Source organism: Salmo salar, chromosome 01 (assembly GCF_965601325.2).
Source record: "Salmo salar chromosome 01, fSalSal1, whole genome shotgun sequence".
NCBI lineage: Eukaryota > Metazoa > Chordata > Actinopteri > Salmoniformes > Salmonidae > Salmo > Salmo salar.
In genome coordinates, this window is record NC_138291.1 from 71,182,554 (window position 1) to 71,207,805 (window position 25,252).

At 43.8% G+C, this 25,252-nt stretch overlaps 1 protein-coding gene across 2 annotated transcripts in view; it reads right to left on the bottom strand.

Moving 5' to 3' along the window:
- The window catches only part of LOC106607935 (pro-neuregulin-3, membrane-bound isoform), a 583,319-nt gene that overhangs the window by 53,730 nt on the left and 504,337 nt on the right, over window positions 1-25,252 (bottom strand). The window contains exon 4 of one of the 2 annotated variants that reach the window (XM_014205430.3): window positions 9,020-9,043. In XM_014205430.3, coding sequence (XP_014060905.1) covers window positions 9,020-9,043 — 24 coding nt within the window. Of the gene's footprint in view, window positions 1-9,019; window positions 9,047-25,252 lie in introns of both variants that reach the window. The other variant, XM_014205421.3, reaches the window with a different exon arrangement.

The window sequence follows — 25,252 nt, forward strand, 5'->3', positions numbered from 1 at the left end:
TCTCAGAATAATTCTGCTTTCTTTTTCTTCACAGGGTCTCTTTGCAGACAGCATTCGACTTGCAAATGCAGTGTGAGTGATTGTAATCAAAATTACAATACCAGAGCTGTAGGAGCCAGGCAGTCTCCTCATTCCTGTGTCCATTGTGAAGCTGTACCTCAGAGAGCAACATGACATTCTCTTCCCAGTTATCACTTTGAGCCCCTTGCATATGCATGGCCAGGATCAAGCAAACAAACCAAGCAAACAGAAGAAAATGCACAATGAAGCAAACTGTCACTTCTTCAGTCCTGCCAGTTGGAATGCATGCCTCACAGTGGACGTAGGTAACAGTCTGCTGAGGGAATGACGTGCGTTGACAAGCAAATACTTTTTATTGGCCAACAAAATCAAACATTATTACTCTCCCTACTGACGGAGGGCCTGGAGCAGCACACCTCTTTTATCTACTTGAGATCTCTCTCCACCTTCAACTGTCACTGCCCCTCTCATTCTGTTTCTCACACCATTCCTCTACATCCCTTTTTCTATCCTCTCATCTGGAACTTCCCTCATTCTTTTTTCTCTCTCTTTCTGCAATATCTCTGTTCCCTTCAAACAGAAAAACAATTAGATTTCCCCCCATTGTATCACAGACGTATGTTAGCCAGCAATACACAGTATGGGTTTCAGTAGATACACTAAAGTTAGCTAGCTAGGTGGCTTGCAGGAAAAATAACCTAGGTAGGCACCATACTTGTCATCTGCCCTCTTGGAGCTGGCATCGGCTTAGCTACCTGAGTTTCTAACGTTAACTCTTTGTTTGGAATCCTCTTCGCTATATTCCGACTGAGACATGAATGGTTAAATGTCACCCCACCAATCATAGGGTGTATCATTCAGCGCCTGATGCCCAGACCTGCCTTCCTCTTGGGCAATTATGTGTGAAACACATCTCACTGTCCTAGAAATGTCTCGGACATGATGAAAACATCCCTAGATTCCCCCAGGGTGAAATTCCCATTTAAGTAGAGTGCATTGCAGTGGACTAGATTGGAAAGGAGATGTTATAGAATCTCCCTGCCGAGGGCACTGTAGGACTATTTTCCAGTGTGTGTTGTTTATTTGTCCGGCCGGCGCCACAGAGTCTAGCTCTCACTCACCCTCACCCTTTCTCCCCATCACATGAGAGAATCAACATCACCTCCAGCTCGTGGCCCCAGCCAATCAGACTGTCCCCCATGCACCCCACACTCTGGCCATGCACCGGTCATACATCCTCTGATTGGCCAGATGCTAGCTAGCGTTGCACTGGCAGGACAGATCCATGGCGAGCTTTGGTATATGTACATCGGATGCATGACTACAAAGTAAGTTGATGTTGTTTAGCTTGGCTTTGTATATCTCTACCTAGCTATTACTTTGTTATATGCTGGAGTTGTTATTAGTATTGGCTATTGTTACCTCTAGTGTCATTTCTATGTGTAATACTTGCTATTTATGTTGCCCATTTGAACAGCCTCATTGTATGATATTAGGTAACATGTTTACACCAACTCTGTTGTTGTTATTATTGTTAGCAATCATGCTAGTAATATTTCCTATATTACTATGTAATACCTGGTTATTAGATACAGTCCTTACTAGGGCTGTGGCGGTCATTACATTTTGTCAGCTGGTAATTGCCATGCAAATGACTGCCGGTCTCACGGTAATTGACCATCAATTAACAAACACGTTTAACATCTCCAGGCCTGCACGCAAACACGCTGCTGATGCGCGCCTTTGGAACATCGACATTTAAAAAAGTGTTATAAATCAATATAATATACATCACAATAAATCCATTATTTATTTCAGGCGGATCTTAAGAAACATTATGATATGAAGATGTAATTCAGAAGAACAAAATTTGAGTCAGCCTACTGTATGTTATCTAACTACAGTTGAAGTCGGAAGTTTACATACACTGAGGTTGGAATCATTAAAACTCGTTTTTCAACCACTCCACAAATTTCTTGTTAACAAACTATAGTTTTGGCAAGTTGGTTAGGACATCTACTTTGTGATTGACACAAGTAATTTCTCCAACAATTGTTTACAGACAGATTATTTCACTTAAAATTCACTGTATCACAATTCCAATGGGTCAGAAGTTTACATACACTAAGTTGACTGTGCCTTTAAACAGCTTGGAAAATTCTAGAAAATTATGTCATGGCTTTAGAAGCTTCTGATAGGCTAATTGACATAATTTGAGTCATACTTTGGTGCGAAAAGTACTTTGTTGCGAAAAGTGCACATCAATCCCAGAACAACAGCAAAGGACCTTTTGAAGATGCTGGAGGAAACAGGTTCAGGCTGCATGATACGACTATAGGCTATCGATGATTCGAAAAAGTAGCAAAAAAATAGTGCTGTTCCTTGCCTCTCATCAAGTAATCATATTTTCACCCGTCAAACTATTCTCAAATTAACTTTCTTTACTAATATGTAAAATTTGCTTCGATTTAGAATGGCCCATTATCACATGGGGAAGAACAGGAGCAGGGAAAACAATACAGTGAATTGCAAATGGAGGGCTCTTTCCCGCAGTTAGTTTTTTTAATCATGCGGGTAGCCTCCCCTGTTTTTATAGCAGAGCAATGCTTAATATTAGCAGCTGAGAAATAAATACACTGTAAGCCGTGGCATTTCTATAACACCATACAAACACAATCTTTGAAAGTAAGTTTGACATAATATATGCGACTTACAGTAATATGTGCATACATTGTCGTGTTACCAAAGAGCTCTATTTTCATGTCATCCAACAAATGTAAATGTCTGGAGTTTTCTAAATGGCATTGGCACTTGGATTGGAACTAGTGCTTTGGCCATGCACACTAGCAGTTGGTTTGGCGTCGCAATGAGAATGCATGAGCAGAAAAGAACACCATACCTCCTGTAAATTGGCTGCAAGTGGCTCTTCAAGCAAGGCAATAACAGAAGGCACACATCTAAATCCACAAATAAATGGTTAATTGACCACAAAACATCTCCGGAATTGAACCCCATTGAAAACCTGTGGTTTGAATTGAAGAGTGCAGCGCAGATGAAGGATTGTGTAATGAATACTCAGGGAGAAAAAGGTCTAGCGGGAGGTGTTTAATGTGCCTTCGCAGAAGGGAGGAATCGTGGTCACAGGCAGGCAATGGTCATACACAGGTAGGACTAAAGGCTATAACTGGTTCTCACAAACGAGCTAGGAAAAGGCTTAGTAGAGTCAAAACGAACAATATCTCACAAAGGCACAAACAGAACGAACTGAACTAAATAAGGAGCTGATGAGACCAGGTGAGTAACCAACACAGGTGAAATCAATAAACAAAAATGAAAGACAGGGCTACGTCCAAGAACACAACGAAACAGAACACAAGGTTGACTTAGAAAATAAATACAGAACCTTACAGTACCCCCCCAAGGGAGGCTTCTGACGACCCAACGGTACTAGAGGGTGGATTGGGCGGGCGGGGGAGCATAGGCGGCCACCTACATCAAGGGTGAGGTCCGGCAGGCTGGTTCGACAAGGTCGTGGACTGATCCGACGTTCTGCGTCGACGCTGATGTCCAGTGGGCCTTTTCGGGGGTCGACCCCGAGGTCAGGGAGCGGGACGATCCAGACGGTTATGGTGGAATGCCTGAATCATCTCCGGGTCGAGGATGTCCTTATCGGAGTCCCAGGAATGGTCTTCAGGCTCATAACTTTCCCAGTCCACTAGATAGTGGATGCAACCTCTCAGGCGTTTGGAATCAAGGATGGCCTGAATGGCGTAGGCAGGTTCCCCTCCGATGTCCAACGGTGGGGCGCACTGCGGTTTGAGACTGGAGGATGAAGAGGACTGTAGGTGACTGGTTTTAACAGAGACACATGGAAGGACGAGAAGATTTTATACTGACGCGGTAACTGGAGGTAGTACATGTCAGGGTTGATACGATGGGTTATCTTGAAAGGACCAATAAAGCGAGGATAGAACTTTTTGCAGGGGAGGCGGAGCCGGATGTCTCTGGTAGAGAGCCACACGCTGTCCTGGGTGAAAGAGTGGCATAGGTCAGCGGCGTCTGTCGGCAAAGCGTTTCTGGGTATTAGAGTCTCCCATACCGCTCACTATGCCGAAACCAGTCGTCGACAGCTGGAACGGTACCAGGCTCCGCCTTCCAGGGAAACATGGAGTGGTTGGGAACCAAGTACACACTGAGCGTATTTGGCCCAGGCCATATACCGACTCCAGTCGTGTGGAGAGGCAGAACATTGTTGGCAGAGGTACTTCCCTATTTCTTAATTCAGGTGTTCCATCTGCCCGTTGGTCTGGGGATGGTACCCGGAGGAGAGGCTGAGGGCGACCACCAGTCAGTCACAGAAGGCTCGCCACACCCGGGAGACAAACTGGGGCCCGCGGTCAGAGACGATGTCCTCCAGAATCCCATACAGAAGGAACACATGTTGCAACAAAGACTCAGCCAATTCCATGGCATTAGGTAAGTGAGGAAGAGGAACCAGACGACACATTTTTGAAAAACGCTCTACTAAGACAAGGATGGTGGTGTTACCAGAGGATTCAGGAAGGTCTGTGATGAAGTCAACAGCTATGTGGGACCAGGGTCTGTGAGGGATTGGCCAAGGTTGAAGCTTACCGGAAGGGAGATGATGAGGGCTTTTGGTTTGGGCGCAGACTGGACAGGAGGCTACATAATCCCCTTACGTCGGATGCCAGTGAGGACCACCAGAATTTACGGGCTAGAAGTTCGGTGGTTCGTGTAATGCCCGGATGTCCTGACCCCAAGGACGTGTGACACCATTGCATCAGTTGGGGTCTAACAGCTACTGGTACATAATTCTTCCCAGCTGGTGTCTCAGGAGGAGCCGGGGCATGAGGTTAGGGCTGCTTGTATGGCAGAGTGAACCTCCCACTGTACCAGTCCTATAATGCAAGAGGAAGGAAGAATGGGTGTATGGTCTGAGTTACTGGTCGGAAGGTCAAACTAGCGGGAGAGAGCATCAGCTTTTCCTTTTTTTTTCCAGGGATGTATGTAACATGAAAATGGAAGCATGTGATGAAGACAGCCCAGCGGGCTTGTCTGGAGTTTAACCTCTTGGCTCCTCTGATATATTCCAGATTACAATGATCTGTTAGGACGAGAAAGCGATGTGCGCCCTCCAACCAGTGGCGCCACTCCTCGAGGGCCAGCTTGATGGCGAGGAGTTCTCTGTTCCCCACATCGCAATTCCTCTCAGTGGAGGATAACTTCCTGGAGAAGAAGGCACAGGGATGTGATTTTGGAGGGGTTCCCACCCACCGAGAGAGTATGGCTCCTACTCCTACTTCGGAGGCATCCACCTCCAGGGTGAAGGGAATGGTCGGATTAGGTTGGCGAAGGACAGGAGCTGAGGTGAAGTGGCGTTTCAAGTTGTTGAAAGCAGTCAGGGCGGTTTCAGTCCATTGAAGGGTCCGGGTCTTTTGGCTGGTAAGGGCAGTGAGGGGAGTGGCAGTAGACCTGAAGTTCTGAATGAACCGGCGATAGTAGTTGGAGAACCCAATGAAACATTGGAGTTCCTTAATGGTGGTGAATTTGGGCCAGTTACTGACAGTGGTGACTTTGTTCTCATCCATGCTGACCCCTCCAGGTGTCAGTACGAAACCGAGGAAGTTTACCGAGGTTATATGGAAGGTGCACTTTCAGACTTCACATAAAGGTTATGGTCAAGGAGCCATTGAAGAACCTTTTGCACATGCTGTATGTGTTCCTTCAGGGATTGGGAGTAAATCAGGATGTCATCAATGTAGACGATGAGAAAGCAGTTGATCATATCCTGGAATACCTTGTTCATAAAGGATTGGAAGACGGCGGGGGCATTAGTAAGTCCGTAGGACATGACCAGGTATTTGTAGTGCCCTCGTGCGGAGATAAAGGCCGTCTTCCATTCGTCGCCTTCACGTATACGGATAAGGTTATATGCACTTCGCAGGTCGAGTTTTGTATAGATGTTGGCACGGCCCACTTGTTCAAGGGTCGCAAGGATCAGAGGAAGAGGGAAACGGTTCTTGACCGTGACGTCATTCAGGGAACATTAATCAATACATGGACGGAGACCACCGTCCTTTTTTCCAACAAAGAAGAAGCTGGACGCAGCCTGGGAAGAAGAAGGACGAATGAAACCGTTTGTGTGTTTCATCAATGTAGTTCTCCATTGCCTCATTTTCCGGGATAGATGGGGGTAAACATGGCTCTTCAGTGGGGACACTCCAGGGAGTAAGTCAATAGCACAGTCCCCTGGGCGATGTGGTGGCAGAGTGGAGGCCTTGATTTTACTGAAGACATTGCTGTACTGGGCGTATTCAGATAGTATGGTGGGTGGCACTGGAGGCAGAGTCCTCAATGGTGGTTGCTCTGCAGGGTAGGCTGAGACAACCGGTGAAGCAGGTAGAAGACCAGGACAGAAGTTCACCTTGTTGCCACGAGATGGCAGGGTCGTGACGACAAAGCCAGGGGTGTCCAAGGATGAGTGGCTGTTTGGGGGATGAGAGTTCCATGAGTTTTATGGTTTCGGTGGGGAAGACTCCAATCTGGAGAGTGACGCTCTGTGTCTGGTGCGTAATGAAGCCTGTGCCCAATGGCTGCCCGTCCAGGGTGTTAATCCTTAAGGGAGGGGTGACAGGTGTTAGATCAATGTCAAGCTCTTGTACTAGCTGGTGATCAATAAAATGACCTGCTGCTCCCGAATCTATTAAACCCTCTACGTACTTAGTAACACCCTTCACGGTTATCAATACTGGGATGGAGGATTGCTTCTGGGAGATATTTAGAAATAAGGACACGCCTACCTGCATGGCAGAGGAGGGAGCCTTCTCATCTCTCCGTGGAGAACAGGGCAATGGCTGAGTAGATGATCTTTCCCTCCACAGTATTGGCAGAGCCCTTCTTGGATCCGCCTTTGACGTTCGATACACGGGAGAGGAGCATGGCCCAACTGCATGGTCTCTGGAAGACTTGGACGGGACGGCAGGAATCATGGAAAGAGAAGGTTTCGGGTGGTCAATGAGTTCTTCAGCGGTGAGGTGGTCAATGGAGATGGACATACGAATGTATTGATTTAAATCCTGAAGAACACCTCTACAGGAGGTCTCCTATAGGACGACCGGAAGGAGAGGGATCGAATACCTCTTTGAAGAGGGTGGAAATGGGTCTCGGATCCGAGTTCTGTGCTAGTGGCAGTCCATATGGAGGTGGCCCAATCCAAGGCTTTGCCTGTGAGTAGAGACACAACAAAATCCACCCTGCTCTTGTCGGTGGCGAAGTTAGTGGGGTTGTGCTCAATGTATTTGCTGCATTGCATCAGAAGTCCCTGACATTTCCCAGGTGAACCGTCATATTTTCCAGGCATGGATATGAATGAAGGAGGGCTATGGGTTACGATACCTGGCACCGGAGGAGTAGGAATGGGCTGGTGGAGAAGATGGCAGATTTCCTCCATACACTCCTCTTGCTGGGTTAGGCGCCGCTGTAGCTCTGCTGAATCCATTCTGTTTTTTGGGTGAGGTATTCTGTAGTGAATACTCAGGGAGAAAAATGTGTAGATTCACGCGCAGAGTGCGGCAGGTGTTTAATACACTTTCGCAGAAGGCAGGAATCGTGGTCACAGGCAGGCAATGGTCATACACAGGTAGGCAAACAGGCAGGTGAATCAAAATAAGGAGCTGATGAGACCAGGTTAGTAACTAACACAGGCGAAATCAATGAACAAAAATGAAAGACAGGGCTACGTCCAAGAACACAACGAAACAGAACACAAGGTTGACTTAGAAAATAAATACAGAACCTTACAGATATCAAGGATCTGGAAATATTCTGTATGAAGGAATGGTCCAAGATCTCTCCCAGTGAGTTTTCCAATCTCATAAAACATTTTAGAAAAAGGCTCAGTGTAGTTATCCTCTCAAGGGGATAACAACACTGGGGATACAACACAGAGGGGATACAATATTTTTGTTAAACAAAATATATTTCTCTGAGTAATTAAATTGGCAAAAAATAACATTTTTTTTATATATATATATATATTTTTTATTATTATTATTATTATTTTTTTATGTACAATTATACAACATAGTATTTGTATTTTATTTAAATTTGTTGCTAATCTCTATCAGGGGATCCAATAATTCCGGACCCCACTGAATATAGGGTCTCCCGAGTGGCGCAGCTGTCTAAGGCACTGCATCTCAGTGCTTGAGGCGTCATTACAGACACCCTTGTTCGAATCCAGGCTTGGGAGTCCCGTAGGGTGGCGCACAATTGGCCCAGTGTCTGGCCGGTGTAGGCCGCCATTGTAAATAAGAACTTGTCCTTAACTGACTTGCCTAGTTAAAAATCAGGTTAAATTATATATATATATATATATATATATATGTATAATGATCCTGATGGTTGATAATTTGTGGGTAGATATGTCTATTTCCCAGGTATCTATGGTCATGTGTTTCTAAGGAGAGTCATTAACAATGTCTCGCAGTACATCGTCATTAACTACAGCTGATGTGCCAAACGGAGAGAGGCTGGCAGAATGGGGACACACTCTCCCTACAGACACACGTACAGGCAGTGTCAGTGTGCAAGGATGCTGGTAGTTACTGTGCCAACAGTAATAAATCTCCCTCACTGTCTCCTGCCTCTCTGTTCTCTGCTGTTTCCAAGGAGACGAGAGAGAGGAAGGGGAGTTGCCATATCCCTCTGTGTAAAGGAAATTGCCTCCCTGTCCTCTAAATTACATTACATACATTATGGGATAGTGAAAAGTTCCCATCAAAACTAACTAAAAAGGTAAGTTATGTATAAAATAGAAATGTGATTTATAATTAAAAAGGTGAAAAACAAACTAACAAACATGAAGGGTATGCACGACATACCAATATGGATCATAAACATTATACACATCTCGTGGTTGCACAACCTGATTTCAGTAAACATGACTCATAGCAGTAAAAAAAAGAAGCTTTCTTACCCATAAACTCAATGCCCAAGTGATCTGCTGTTCCGGTGAAGAGAAGAGAGGAGGGGAGACAAGGACAACGGAGGGAGGGAGGAAGAGAGACAGAGATAAAGCTATTAGAAACAATGCACTTTAACATCCTGTCACAGCATATAGTAACAATGTCTGTGACTTGTTGTTTCATGTAAGGAAGCTCCATAGCCTTCTGTATTCACGTCACATAACTTCAGTAGACACATGCTCTGGGCATAATCGGAGCTGACACTCAGCATGACTGCACCAAGAGACTCTGTGGCTCATTTTCCATGCTCGAAAAACACACCGTGCATGAGTTGAATTCTAGTCAATGACATGTATAAACCCTGGATGACTTACAATGTGCACTGTATTGAAGCCACGGCACAGCCATCTTGGTAATCCTCCTCCTCCTCCTCAAGACATCTTGGTAATCCACCTCCTCAAGATATGTATTCTATTACAGATCTCACTCTCTCTCTCTCTCTCTCTCAGGACCTGAGCCCTAAGACCATGCCTCAGGACTACCTGGCCTGATGACTCCTGGCTGTCCCCAGTCCACCTGGTCGTGCTGCTGACCCAGTTTCGGCTGTTTTGCCTGTGACTATGGAACCCTGACCTGTTCACCGGACGTGCTACTTTGTCCCAGACCTGCTGTTTTCGACCCTCTCTCTCTCTCCCTCTGTCCCTCTCTCTCTCTACCACTCCTGCGGTCTCGACCTCTGAATGCTCAGCTATGAAAACCCAACTGACATTTAGTCCTGAGGTGCTGACCTGTTACACCCTCTACAACCACTGTGCTTTTTATTTGAACCTGCTGGTAATCTATGAACTTTTCAACATCTTGAAGAACGATCTGGCCTTAATGGCCATGGACTGTTATAATCTCCGCCCGGCACAGCCAGAAGAGGACAGGACACGCCTCCAAGCCTGGTTCCTCTCTAGCATGTCTTCCAAGGTTCCTGACTTTCTATGGAGTTTTTAGTAGCCACTGTGCTTCTACATCTGCATTACTTGCTGTTTGGGGTTTTAGGCTGGGTCTCTGTATAAGCACTTTGTGACATCTGCTGGTTTAAAAATGGCTTTATAAATACATTTGATTTGGATGTTACTGTCCCCACTACAACAAAACACATAATTTAATACATGTAATTTTGTCCTTGAATCAGTTAATTGAAATACTGTAGAACGCTATTCATTCTTATTGAGGACTGGTCGACAAGGGAGTGACCATATGGCCGAAGGGTGACTTCAAAGCCTCTCAATGGCCAATACATAGCATCAGCAATACAGGGTTTATATATGTCATTGGTTCTAGTGTGTTACAGTTTGGAAAATAAATCAGTGCGTAGTGAGATATCCTGGCATAAGACCTTGCATACATCTTTGTTTACAGAAAGTGGAAGTTTCTTTACACAGTTTTGTTGCCATTTAATATACAATTCTGTTTACATTCTTTATGTTCTACAGTGCATTCGATAAGTATTCAGACCCCTCGATCATTCCCAAATTTTGTTAATAAGTTAGTCTTATTCTAAAATGGATTAAATCGTTTTTTTCCCCTCATCAATCTACACACAATACCCCATAATGACAAAGCAAAAACAGGTTTTTATAAATTTTAGCAAATGTATTAAAAATAAAACTTCATCACATTTACATAAATATTCAGACCCTTTACTCAGTACTTTGTCGAAGCACCTTAACCAGTGATTACAACTTTGAGTCTTATTGGGAATGATGCTACAAGCTTGGTACACCTGTATTTGGGGAGTTTCTCCTATTCTTCTCTGCATATCCTCTCAAGCTCTGACAGGTTGGTTGGGGAGCGTCGCTGCACAGTTATTTTCAGGTCTCTCCAGAGATGTTAAATCTGGTTCAAGTCCGGGCTTTGGCTGGGCCACTCAAGTACATTCAGATACTTGTCCCAGAAACCACTCCTGCATTGTCTTGGCTGTGTGCTGTCATGACTGGCCTGTGCGGGTCAGGTTACTGTGGACCATAAACCTACGGAGATATCTCTCACATCCACCAGCGGGTAAGAGATCGAGTGGTATGGAGATGGGTGGGGGGGGGGGGGGTTTATGACACCTACCACCCATTGTAAATCTTAAGGCAGCAGACAAAATCCCTTTGTCCTCTTAGTATGGAGGAATGGAATGGATGATGGGCCTATGGAGAACCTACCTCTGAACAGTAACATGCAATAAATGGACTTTGGGACAATATGTTTCGTCAGCCAACATATTGATGGAATATGAAAATTAAGGTTGTTTTTTGTTATGTTATTAAAAGTTAAATGACAACGTTATAATGAAAACATTGTAACTTGAAGAGTTTTCACAATATGTACTTGATGTTTGCCAACTGTACATTGTGTGGAAAATGTCCAGATCAAAGAGAATGTGTTTGTGAAGATAAAATGTGAAATTGGTTGTCTAAATTGGATCTGAGTAAAATCCAGACCTTGCCTCGTAACTAGTTACACCCAGAGAACTTGCCCTAAAGGCGGAAACGCCCATTTCTGACCAGAGGGTATAACACATGTGAGTTAAGAATTAACATTATGACTAAGTGACCACGAGCTGCAGCCAAGGTCCAATTAGTTGTAACCCCAAAACACAACACGAGGTTGAAGAAGACAAAGGAACCTCTTATTCTATGCTACGGATGAGTAGCTGTGTCTAAGAGGGTGAATTCAAGCAAGACCACCCAGTTACCGCTCTTCAAGGAATCATGTGTCTACACTGTTTTCATTCCCACGCTGGAACCATCTACACAGCTGATTAGCCGTCCTCAGAAGACCCCTCTTTCAGAACAAGGGCGAGGAAACAGACCACTAAGAGAAAGGACACTGACATTGTGAGGACAAACAGAGAGTTACACCCGGTAATCAAAGACGTGCCACTATCAGAGAAGAGGTCGGAACCCGGTCCATGAAGAGACACCCCATTGGAGACCTTCGACACGTAATTACATCATTATATTCTGACCCATAAGAGCAGCAGTTCGGGCCAAGGTTAGGGTTAAACTAAGCATAGTTTACAAATGTAGTGTTCTTTTCTCTCTCTCTCTTTTGAAATCCCTATTTTGTTTAACACGTGTCATATTGTGTTGGCCCGGTAGGGACCTGTTTCAATGTACTAAGTTCTAATCAATAGCCTAGACTGTGTGTTTGAGTATGTGTATCTTATATTATCATTTTAGCTTGTTAGTAAATAAATAATCAACTCAATTGGTGTGGTACGGACTAATTTAGTGAGACTCAGGTTTGTGAAGATTCCCAGATTATGCAACGTTCTGAATGAGACTGTAGAGAAAATTAATTAATTAGCGACTGTTGTAAAATCGATATTCTGATATTCTTTGAGTTCATTTGGGAAATCATTCGATGAACATCAGTCGTCACATTAATCAATACAACGTTACAACAGTGCTTAGGGTTGTTATCCTATTGGAAGGTGAACCTTCACCCCAGTCTGAGGTCCTGAGCACTCTAGAGCAGATTTTCATCAAGGATCTCTCTGTACTTTGCTCCGTTCATCTTTCCCTCGATCCTGACTAGTCTCCCAGTCCCTGCCGCTGAAAAACATCCCCACAGCATGATGCTGCCACAACCATGTTTCTCTGTAGAGAGGGTGCCAGGTTACCTCCTGGTGCGACGCTTGGCATTCAGGCCAAAAAGTTTAATCTTGGTTTCATCAGACTAGAGACACTTGTTTCTCATAGTCTGAGAGTCCTTTAGGTGCCTTTTGACAAACTCCAAGCAGCTGTCATTGACCTTTTACTGAGGAGTGGCTTTTGCTACCCTTCCCCAGATCTGTGCCTCGACACAGTCCTGTCTCTGAGCTCTACGAACAATTCCTTCAACCTCAGGACTTGGTTTTTGCTCTGACATGCACTGTCAACTTTGGGACCTTAGATAAACAGGTGTGTGCCTTTCCAAATCATGTCTAAACAATCACATTTACCACAGGTGGACTCCAATCAAGTTGTAGAAACATCTCAAGGATGATCAATGGATACTGTGTGCAGTCTCATAGCAAAAGGTTTGAATACTTATGTAAATAAAGTATTTTGTTTACTCTCTGAAAATGTGGTTGGTTATTGCTCTGAGTTTGGGAGATAATGAGAGGTAGACAGGGGAAATTAAAGGATGCAGTGGTGCGTCAGATCCATTGAACACTAATGAGGAGACCTCTCCATCTCTCCCTTCAATACACAGTGGACGGGAGAGGAACGCAACAGAATATGTATTCTATGAAAATACTGTCGATGTACTGTATTGTACTTGTGAATAGAGAGAAAGGGAAAACTGTACTGCAGCCCTATCTGGATATACTTTTCGTTTTTCATAAACTATGGTTATTCATGATCTGTCATTGCCTGTGATCTCGTGTTTAAGTTTGAAAATAACAAGTGTGTACAACAACATTTATCTAAATCCAGAGGTGTGGCAGTAAGGCAACAGACAGCGCAAACATATGGTACCATTCACCCAGTTTGAACTGAACTGAGAGCTGTAGAACATGTTGTACAAATCTAAACTAGGTGTGCTGTAACAGTGCGAGAAGCAAGTAGTATAAGAATGGTCCTACACGGTAACCATAGCAGCCATGCCAAAGGGAAAAATAATCTATATTTTTCCAAAATCTTTATTATATCAACGTCATGTGTTCTACACCGTAGTGTCTGAGGCAGAAGAAAAGTTAACTTTGTTATTCGACTGGAGGTGACATTTGCGAATGCCATCTCCCCTGAACCAGTGTGGGCGGGACGACGCAGAGCCCCAGGTAGAACAATATGGCAGTGTTTAGAACAGTGTATGTTTGATTGTGGCCAGACGGAGAGGCAGGTGCAGCCGGTGGGGTACCTGTGACGGCAGGTAATCCTGCTTCCCTTCCACCCCCCGTCTCCCTGAAGAACATCACTCACCATGCCAACATAGCCCGTCCACCTGTATGCAGGTTAATGTGTACTTAGGCAAAAGCCACTAAAAAAGCCCAGAAAACAGCATCAAAATACAGACTCCCTAAAGCGGATCTTCTTGGAAAAAGCACCTCTGTGATGGGTTTGAGCCCTGGTTGGCTGACATGTTGTCCCATGGTGCATTTGCATTTTCCTCATTTTTCTTCTTGTTACTGCTTCCCCCATCCACCAAGGTAGCCAGAGTAGCCTGTCAAGGCCAAGCCTTTGCGAGTATTATTTAGCCTGTCAAGGTCAAGCCTTTGTGGTGAACCCTATCACGTGGTGAAAGAATGCTGAAGTACAAATACAGGAAAAGTAAAGTATTAATAGCAGTTTATTTTTTATTGGCAATTCATTGTAACTATTCACTATAATTGTCTTCTAATGGCAATAATATCTAGAGAAAGTCCCTATGTCTACTTGCAAAGGTGTTTAAAGTTCATTACCTGAACTGTAATTAAGAACAGCAAACACGAGGAACAAGCAAATACCGTCTCTTAGACTACATCAGTACCTGTGAATTGCCCTTCTGCCCATAGTGAAGAGACGCTATACAGTCATTATTTCAACAACTGTACTTAATAATTCCAGAGGCTGCCCCGCACTCTCAGTTGACGTTGGGTAGAGAGAAGTGATCTGCTAAAGTCACAACTTCTCTGGTTTAGATCTCAGGTCAGGCAAAGCCTCTGTTGCACCCTTGACCTTGAAACTTCAGATGTCATTGTCTACTGTAGCAGGATAAATGGATTCTGCTTCTTTCATAACTTTGGTATTTTGGATACCCCCCCCCCCCCGTTGATATGGTACCATCAAATAAGTTACTACATATTCAGAGTGCAGTTCATGGGAAGTTTTGTTTTACCGTTTTATCTTTGAGAGGTGAATACTTCTTTAGTATGAGTTCTCATCAGGTGAAAGCGAGACAGCTGACTTTCTCCAAGTCAATAACCTTCCTCTATTGTCCGCAGACTGTGAATCTTCGAGTTTCTAGAGTTGCTATCAGCAAGGGAAAACTCCAGCCCTGACTCTCTTATTCTGTCTGACAAAATAAATTACTGTATCAACGTGCATCATGTTCAGATTTTCAGAATACAAATGGTACGAGTATATGGTTTTTGACATAAAACTGTTTTCAATTGAAGTGTTCTAATTTCTAGCAAAGAAGTCAATGTGTTGATAGACAGCCTCCTCTTATAAGCTGAAATTACTTGAATTGATAGGTGATCCGGGGTAATACTCTAGTTTAAGACGTCACTCTGAGGTAAAAAAAATATCTTTGAGATTAAAGATGGATAGACTAGATAAAAGAAACACATTGGCTTTGACTATTTCTCTTTCACACACGCACATCCATTCTTTCTCTCTCTGTCAAGGTTTCTGACGCCATTGTGCGGGTCGTTGAGACTAGCCGTCCTTCAGTGTACTGATGCCTGGAGGCTAGCATGTCCTTGCCTATGTCTCTCTCTGTTTCCATCTCTTTCTCTGTTGTGTCTGGAGGTGTTGCTATGGGAACCTGGTCCGCCTGAGAGCCTGCACACACCTTGTTTTGCCAGAGTCTCTCTGACACCCATTCCCCACATCATAAATAAGTCAAACCCTAACTCAGGCTTTGAGACCTATGTATTTTACAGTGCGTCCACATCCTTTGAAACTTCTGTCACATTTTGTCCCAGGAGCATATGCAATTTAAAGTACTGAGTCTAGAGATTATTATTTTATATGTTTAAAAAAAAAAATGTTCTGGCCCAATTTGTCAGAGGACAAAAGTAACTTTGTTTTATATACAGTGCCTTCAGAAAGTATTCAGACCACTTGAGTTTTTTCTCATTTTGTTACATTACAGCTTTGTTCTAAAATTTATTAAATTAATTGGTTTCCTTATCAATCTACACACAGTACCCAATAATGACTAAGTGAAAACAGGTTTTCAGATATTTTTGCAAATGTATTAAAAATAAAAAACTGAAATACCTTACATAAGTATTCAGACCTTTTGCTATGAGACTCGAAATTGAGCTCAGGTGCACAATGTATCCATTGATCATCCTTTCTACAGCTTGATTGGAGTACCCTGTGGTAAATTCAATTGATTGGACATGATTTGGAAAGGCACACACCTGTCTATTTAAGGTCCCACAGTTGACAGTGCATGTCAGAGCAAAAACCAAGCCATGAGGTAGAAGGAATTGTCCGTAGAGCTCCATGACAGGATTTTGTAGAGGCACAGATCTGCGGAAGGGTACCAAAACATTTCTGCAGTATTGAAGGACCCCAAGAACACAGTGGTCTCCATCATTCTTAAATAGAAGACGCTTGGAACCACCAAGACTCTTCATAGAGATGGCCCAACTGAGCGATCGGGGGAGAAGGGCCTTAGTCAGGGAGGTGACCAAGAACCCGATGGTCACTCTGACAGAGCTCCAGAGTTCCACTGTGGGGATGGGAGAAACTTCCAGAAGGACAACCATGTCTGCAGCACTCCACCAATCAGGCCTTTATGGTAGTGGCCAGATGGAAGGCACTCCTCAGTAAAAGGCAATCCCGCTTGGAGTTTGCCAAAAGGCACCTAAAGACTCTCAGACCATGAGAAAAGATTCTCTAGTCTGATGAAACCAAGATTGAACTCTTTGGCCTGAATGCCAAGCGTCAGACCTGGAGGAAACCAGGCACCATCCCTACGGTGAAGCATGGTTATGGCAGTAACCCGATTGAACATCTCTGGAGAGATCTGAAAATAGCTGTGCAGCGACGCTCCCCATCCAACCTGACAGAGCTTGAGAGGATCTGCAGAGAAGAATGGGAGAAAGTCCCTAAATACAGGTGTGCCAAGCTTGTAGCGTCATACCCAAGAAGACTTGGCTGTAATCGCTGCCAAAGGTGCTTCAACAATGTACTGAGTAAAGGGTCTAAATACTTATGTAAACGTGATATTAAAGTTTAACTTGTTTTTTATACATTTGCCAAAATTTCTAAAACACCTTTTTCTGCTTTGTCATTATGGGGTATTGTGTGTAGACTGAAGAGGGAAAAAAACAATTGAATCAATTTTAGAATAAGGCTGTAACATAACAAAATGTGGAAAAAAGTCAAGGGGTCTGAATACTTTCAGAATGCACTGTATATATATATTTTTTTACAAATATGGTACATTTATACGCAGTAGTTATCGAATAAATATATAGTTTTTGTGATATGTTGGATAGATAGTAATGAGTTTGAGTCTAGAGTAAGTTGCTGGTGGGTTTGAAGGGGAAGAACGCTAAGAACCACAACCCCCCCACGAACACAGTCTCTTCCCAAACTCTAATCCATCCATTCGATAACTAACAATATTGTGGCCCTCATCATCTTAGTTTGCCAGTGTAACACAGCAGTTTCCCCCTCAGGTTAACGGTTATAGGAGTCAGTGCTACAGGATGTGAGTCAGGACTTGCTGACAGTGCTGAGATTCTGTCTCATTGGCCATGGGTTGGTCGTCCTCTAAATAGAGGATCTGGGGACAGTTATCTATGATGGGGAAGGAGAGAGGGCTTGGTTAGGCAGACAATTATATAAATGTGTTGAAGCAGGAGGAGGACAGAGTGGTTGTGCTACTCTGCTGTGTTCGGTTGTGTGTGTCGGTGCAAGGCTCACATTGTCCAATCAGAAGTGTCATTCTGCAATATTGACTCAGAGCACCTTAACTAGAAATAAGTTAATAATGACTGATGAACTGTCATTTACATTTTAGTCACTTAGCGAACACTCTTATCCAGAGCAAGTGCATGAGAGTGCATGTCCCCCATGGGAATCAAACCCACAACCCTGGCGTTGCAAGCATCATGCTCTACCAACTAGGCTCCGCATGTACGTACTCAGAAAGATAGGCACGCAATGTAGCTACATCAGTTTTCTACATCATGTGCTGTGTATCAGTGTGCTGCTGTTTTAGATGTAATCAACTCAAAAGGGAACCATGACAGCGAGACATGATTGGGATCACACATACTAACACATATGCATGCAAAATGTGGTCTAAGGGCAATTTGTATTATTATCTACGTACTGTGAATCTGTGACACTCCATTTAGTATAATATATTATGTTTGGTTACATTATGAATTGAATAGCGGTTGTACAATATCATACAAATTTTGGATATATAGTATCATATGTCTTACCCGGTCATACAATAGCATACGAATTGGATGACGTACCTTAACATACACCACAATATGTCTTGGCGTATGCATGGTATTACAGTGCCTTACAAAGGTATTCACACCCCTTGGAGTTTTTGCTATTTTGTTGCATTACAACCTGTCATTTAAATGGAATTTTATTTGGATTTCATGTAATGGACATACACAAAATAGTCAAAATTGGTGAAGTGAAATTAAAAAAATATCTGGTTTCAAAAAAAAATCTAAAAAAGAAAAATGGAAAAGCGGTGCGTGCATATGTATTCACCCCCTTTTCTATGAAGACCCTAAAAAAGATCTGGTGCAACTAATTACCTTCAAAAGTCACATAATTAGTTCAATAAAGTCCACCTGTCTGCAATCTAAGTGTCACATGATGTCACATGATCTTAGTATATATACACTGCTCAAAAAAATAAAGGGAACACTTAAACAACACAATGTAACTCCAAGTCAATCACACTTCTGTGAAATCAAACTGTCCACTTAGGAAGCAACACTGATTGACAATACATTTCACATGCTGTTGTGCAAATGGAATAGACAACAGGTGGAAATTATAGGCAATAAGCAAGACACCCCCAATAAAGGAGTGGTTCTGCAGGTGGGGACCACAGACCACTTCTCAGTTCCTATGCTTCCTGGCTGATGGTTTGTTCACTTTTGAATGCTGGCGGTGCTTTCACTCTAGTGGTAGCATGAGACGGAGTCTACAACCCACACAAGTGGCTCAGGTAGTGCAGCTCATCCAGGATGGCACATCAATGCGAGCTGTGGCAAGAAGGTTTGCTGTGTCTGTCAGCGTAGTGTCCAGAGCATGGAGGCGCTACCAGGAGACAGGCCAGTACATGACGTGGAGGAAGCCGTAGGAGGGAAACAACCCAGCAGCAGGACCGCTACCTCCGCCTTTGTGCAAGGAGGAGCAGGAGAAGCACTGCCAGAGCCCTGCAAAATTACCTCCAGCAGGCCACAAATGTGCATGTGTCTGCTCAAACGGTCAGAAACAGACTCCATGAGGGTGGTATGAGGGCCCGACGTCCACAGGTGGGGGTTGTGCTTACAGCCCAACACCGTGCAGGACGTTTGGCATTTGCCAGAGAACACCAAGATTGGCAAATTCGCCACTGGCGCCCTGTGCTCTTCACAGATGAAAGCAGGTTCACACTGAGCACGTGACAGACATGACAGAGTCTGGAGCTGCCGTGGAGAACGTTCTGCTGCCTGCAACATCCTCCAGCATGACCGGTTTGGCGGTGGGTCAGTCATGGTGTGGGGTGGCATTTCTTTGGGGGGCCGCACAGCCCTCCATGTGCTCGCCAGAGGTAGCCTGACTGCCATTAGGTACCGAGATGAGATCCTCAGACCCCTTGTGAGACCATATGCTGGTGTGGTTGGCCCTGGGTTCCTCCTAATGCAAGACAATGCTAGACCTCATGTGGCTGGAGTGTGTCAGCAGTTCCTGCAAGAGGAAGGCATTGATGCTATGGACTGGCCCGCCCGTTCCCCAGACCTGAATCCAATTGAGCACATCTGGGACATCATGTCTCGCTCCATCCACCAACGCCACGTTGCACCACAGACTGTCCAGGAGTTGGTGGATGCTTTAGTCCAGGTCTGGGAGGAGATCCCTCAGGAGACCATCCGCCACCTCATCAGGAGCATGCCCAGGCATTGTAGGGAGGTCATACAGGCACGTGGAGGCCACACACACTACTGAGCCTCATTTTGACTTGTTTTAAGGACATTACATCAAAGTTGGATCAGCCTGTAGTGTGGTTTTCCACTTTCATTTTGAGTGTGACTCCAAATCCAGACCTCCATGGGTTGATAAATTGGATTTCCATTGATTATTTTTGTGTGATTTTGTTGTCAGCACATTCAACTATGTAAAGAAAAAAGTATTTAATAAGATTATTTCTTTCATTCAGATCTATGATGTGTTGTTTAAGTGTTCCCTTTATTTTTTTGAGCAGTATATATACACCTGTTCTGAAAAGCCCCAGAGTCTGCAACACCACTAAGCAAGGGGCACCACCAAGCAAGAAGTACTATGAAGACCAAGGAGCTCTCCAAACAGGTCAGGGACAAAGTTGTGGAGAAGTACAGATCAAGGTTGGGTTATAAAAAAATATACAAAACTTTGAACATCCCACGGAGCACCATTAAATCCATTATTAAAAAATGGACAGAATAGGGCACCACAACAAACCTGCCAAGAGAGGGCGCCCATCAAAACTCACGGACCACGCAAGGAGGGAATTAATCAGAGAGGCAACAAAGAGACCAAGGATAACCCTGAAGGAGCTGCAAAGCTCCACAGCGGAGATTGGAGTATCTGTCCATAGGACCACTTTAAGCCGTACACTCCACAAAGCTGGGCTTTATGACAGAGTGACAAGAAAAAAATAAGCAAACATGTTTGGTGTTCACCAAAAGGCATGTGGGAGACTCCCCAAACATATGGAAGAAGGTACTCTGATCAGATGAGCCTAAAATTGAGCTTTTTGGCCATCAAGGAAAACGCTATGTCTGTGGCAAACCCAACACCTCTCATCACCCCGAGAATACCATCCCCACAGTGAAGCATGGCAGCATCATGCTGTGGGGATGTTTTTCATCGGCAGGGACTGAGAAACTGATCAGAATTGAAGGAATGATGGATGGCGCTAATTACAGGGAAATTCTTGAGGGAAACCTGTTTCAGTCTTCCAGAGATTTGAGAGTGGGATGGAGGTTCACCTTCCAGCAGGACAATGACCCTACGCATACTGCTAAAGCAACACTCGAGTGGTTTAAGGGGAAACATGTAAATGTCTTGGAATGGCCTAGTCAAAGTCCTGACCTCAATGCAATTGAGAATCTGTGGTATGACTTAAAGATTGCTGTACACCAGCGGAACCCATCCAACTTGAAGGAGCTGGAGCAGTTTGCCTTGAAGAATGGGCAAAAAACCCAGTGGCTAGATGTGCCAAGCTCATAGAGACATACCCCAAGAGACTTGCAGCTGTAATTGCTGCAAAAGGTGGCTCTACAAAGTATTGACTATGGGGGGGGTGAATAGTTATGCACGCTCAAGTTTTCTGTTTTTTTGTCTTATTTCTTGTTTGTTTCACAATAAATATTTTGCATCTTCAAAGTGATAGGCATGTTGTGTAAATAAAATGATACAAACCACCAAAAAATCAATTTTAATTACAGGTCGTAAGGCAACAAAACAGGAAAAATGTCAAGGGGGGTGGATACTATCAAGCCAGTGTATATGTCTTTCTCTGAGACCAGGTTGCTTGTTGCACCATAAGAACAAAGGAAAATTACAGGCAGAATTTATGTTGGTGGTTAGGGGAACTAATAATTTATGTAAAAGGTTATGATACCTAAAATGACAAAGGTATAGAGAATTTACATGAAATAGGTTATTTTTAGAATAAGGGTTAGCTAAAATCCTACAATTGTCTCCAACGTGACTTAAACACGCAACCTTCAGATTGCTAGACGGCCGCGGAATACAACTACCCATCTTCCCCGACCAATCTCCTTTCTTTTGTTCCTGTCTAAAGTAACTAGACCACTGTTTTTTTACGGCACGGAGGCAAGGCTGGCACATATTGTTAACTGTGGGTTGTTCACTGACAATTGGCTTGTGCTGACCACATGTGACACATCTGCCCTGTTACCTATGATAGACTATTGGTAGAGGGAATCAGAAGACTATTTTGTCTGAATGAGATACCTGTCACGACACCTACGGAAGGTGGCGCCCCTCCTCGCCCTGGCGGCGTTCGGCGGTCGTCGTCGCCGGCCTACTAGCTGCCACCGATCCTCTGTTTCACGTTCCGTTAGTTAGGTTTATGATAGGCACGCACCTGTTTTGTATGAGTTGTTAGTGTGTGGGGGGGGGGGGGTATTTAGGCTAGCTAGGTAGGTTTGTGTTTTGTGCGGGATTGTTTTTGTCAGGGCTCATGTTTGGAAGTGAGGGTCTGTGTTTTTCCTCTGCCAGCGTTTTACGCGGAGTTTATATTGGGCTGCGTCCCAGCGTTATGTTTAGAGAGGGTGGTGCGTTTTATTTATACGCCCTGCCCGACCGTGCTTGTATTTTTTTCGTGTGGATATATTAACCTGTTTGGGATAGGGGGCAGTATTTTCACGTCCGGATAAAAAACGTACCCGATTTAATCTGGTTACCACTCCTACCCAGTAACTAGAATATGCATATACTTATTACATATGGATAGAAAACACCCTAAAGTTTCTAAAACTGTTTGAATGGTGTCTGTGAGTATAACAGAACTCATTTGGCAGGCAAAAATCTGAGAAGGTTTCATGCAGGAAGTGGCCTGTCTGACAAGGTGTTGTTGTTCTTGCTTCTGTTTATTGAAGAGTCAGGATCTTAGCTGTAACGTGACATTTTCCACGGCTCCAATAGGCTCTCAGAGCCCGGGAAAAACCTGAACGATGACAAGGCAGCCTCAGGCTGAAACACATTATCGCCTTTTCCAAGTGGCCCATCAGAGGACAATGGAATTAGGCGCGTGCCCGATTCGACCCAGTGATATATTTTCCTTCGGCTGTTTATCTAATTGCAGATTCCCGGTCGGAATATTATCGCTCTTTTACGAGAAAAATTGCATAAAAATTTATTTTAAACAGCGGTTGACATGCTTCGAAGTACGGTAATGAAATATTTAGAAATCTTTTGTCACGAAATGCGCCGTGCGCACGACCGTTATTTACCATTGGGATAGTGTCTGGGACGCACGAACAAAACGTCGCTGTTGGAACATAACTATGGATTATTTTGGACCAAACCTACATTTGTTATTGAAGTAGAAGTCCTGGGAGTGCATTCTGACGAAGAACAGGAAAGGTAAGACCATTTTTCTTATAGTAAATCTGATATTGGTGAGTGCTAAACCTGCTGGGTGTCTAAATATCTAGCCCTGTGATGCCGGGCTATGTACTTAGAATATTGCAAAATGTGCTTTCACCGAAAAGCTATTTTAAAATCGAACATATCGAGTGCATAGAGGAGTAATGTATCTATAATTCTTAAAATAATTGTTATGCTTTTTGTGAACGTTTATCGTGAGTAATTTAGTAAATTGTTAGTAAATTCGCCGGAAGTTTGCGGGGGGTATGCTAGTTCTGAACATCACATGCTAATGTAAAAAGCTGTTTTTTGATATAAATATGAACTTGATTGAACAAAACATGCATGTATTGTATAACATAATGTCCTAGGTGTGTCATCTGATGAAGATCATCAAAGGTTAGTGCTGCATTTAGCTGTCTTCTGGGTTTTTGTGACATTATATGCTAGCTTGAAAAATGGGTGTCTGATTATTTCTGGCTTGGTACTCTGCTGACATAATCTAATGTTTTGCTTTCGTTGTAAAGCCTTTTTGAAATTGGACAGTGTGGTTAGATTAACGAGAGTCTTGTCTTTAAATAGCTGTAAAATAGTCATTTGTTTGAGAAATTGAAGTAATAGGATTTTTAAGGTATTTGAAAATCGCGCCACAGGCTTCAACTGGCTGTTACGTAGGTGGGACGAATTCGTCCCGCCTAGCCCATAGAGGTTAAAGAAGTATTCACGGAATCATCTGTCTCCTGCGCTTGACTCTACCTCTCCTGCTTCCTTGAGCCACACCTTGTGACAATACCTTTACAACCCTAGGATGAAAATAGTACACTGCCAAATCAGTGTGCTAATGTGGCTATTGCTAATAGGCAATGGTAATAGTCATGGTATAAATTATTATAACAGAAGTGATGACACTAATGTTCATCATTTACTAGATTAAGTAGTGAAATTTCATTTAATAAATGACGACGTAATAAATGATGTGCTTTGTGCGCACGTGTACACACAGGCACGCACGCATGCACACACACGCATGCACGCCTCAGTGTCTTTATTCTCTCACATTACATTAGTCAGCTAGTTTCTCTACTGCTGAGGTCTCTCTTTGCCGGATAGCACTGTACAAATATAGTGTTTGAAAAAAGGGTCCCAGTAGAGTAGGAGGTATAGTAACACTGTCTCAGAGTGCACTGCCTGAACCCACCACAACCCCACTCTCCTGAGACGCAAATGGAAAAATGCATCTTTCATTCTCATCCATTTGCAATGTGGGAATAAACAGTGGAGCTGACCCAGCACTACGTACAATAGCAAGTTCCTCTGTGAGGGGGGGAAGAGGCAGCTTTTGAGTTCAGCAAGTGCATGCTCCTTTGCTATAGAATCACAATCCCATATAGTCTCCATCGCTTTCCCAGTCTCAGCTGCAGCAGATAAGGCTACAAGAGGCAACCATTTTGAAGGCTGTGATTCTTTGTGACTGGCTGAGGCGAGGAGGAGGAGTAAATGAAGCCCACTGAGACAGGTGTCTCTGCAATGGGGATCTACCCCAAGCTTCAACCATGCACTGAGCCCCTGCTACCACTTACACACACGGACAGTGTCAAGCCCACTGGCACAGCCAGATTGTCTCTATGTGCAGCACGTGTGTAACTGTGCTTGTTTGAAGTGCTAAGTTAATGGCAGTGCATTATCCTCAATACTCAGCAAGAGGCATTTATTTTCCATTGTCTTTACTTGCCCTCTGTGAATACCCATACAATCACATTTGTATTTGGTGTCATCAAAAGTCTGAATTAATTAGCATCCTGCTTTACCAATATGCTTCTTCTGCAATTCAGAATATTGTCTATACACTGCATCACTATCATACCACCATTTCAACCACAATTACAAGTACTGTAAGATGCGTAGTAATATTTACCAGTAATAATACAGTGCACATGACCTCAGCCATAACAGCCATAAAGCAAAACACATGCGCACACGCACATGCACATCACTGGGGCCGAGCTCCCTGCCATCCAGGACCTCTCTACCAGGTGGTGTCAAAGGAAGGCCCGGAAAATTGTCAAAGAACACAGCCACGCAAGCCATAGACTGTTCACTCTGCTACCATATGGTAAAGATGTCGCCGAAAAACATGGCTGACGTTTTACATTCTCCCAAACAATTGTACTTTTTTTGTAATTTTTTTGCTTTTTGTATAACTTACTTTTTTTT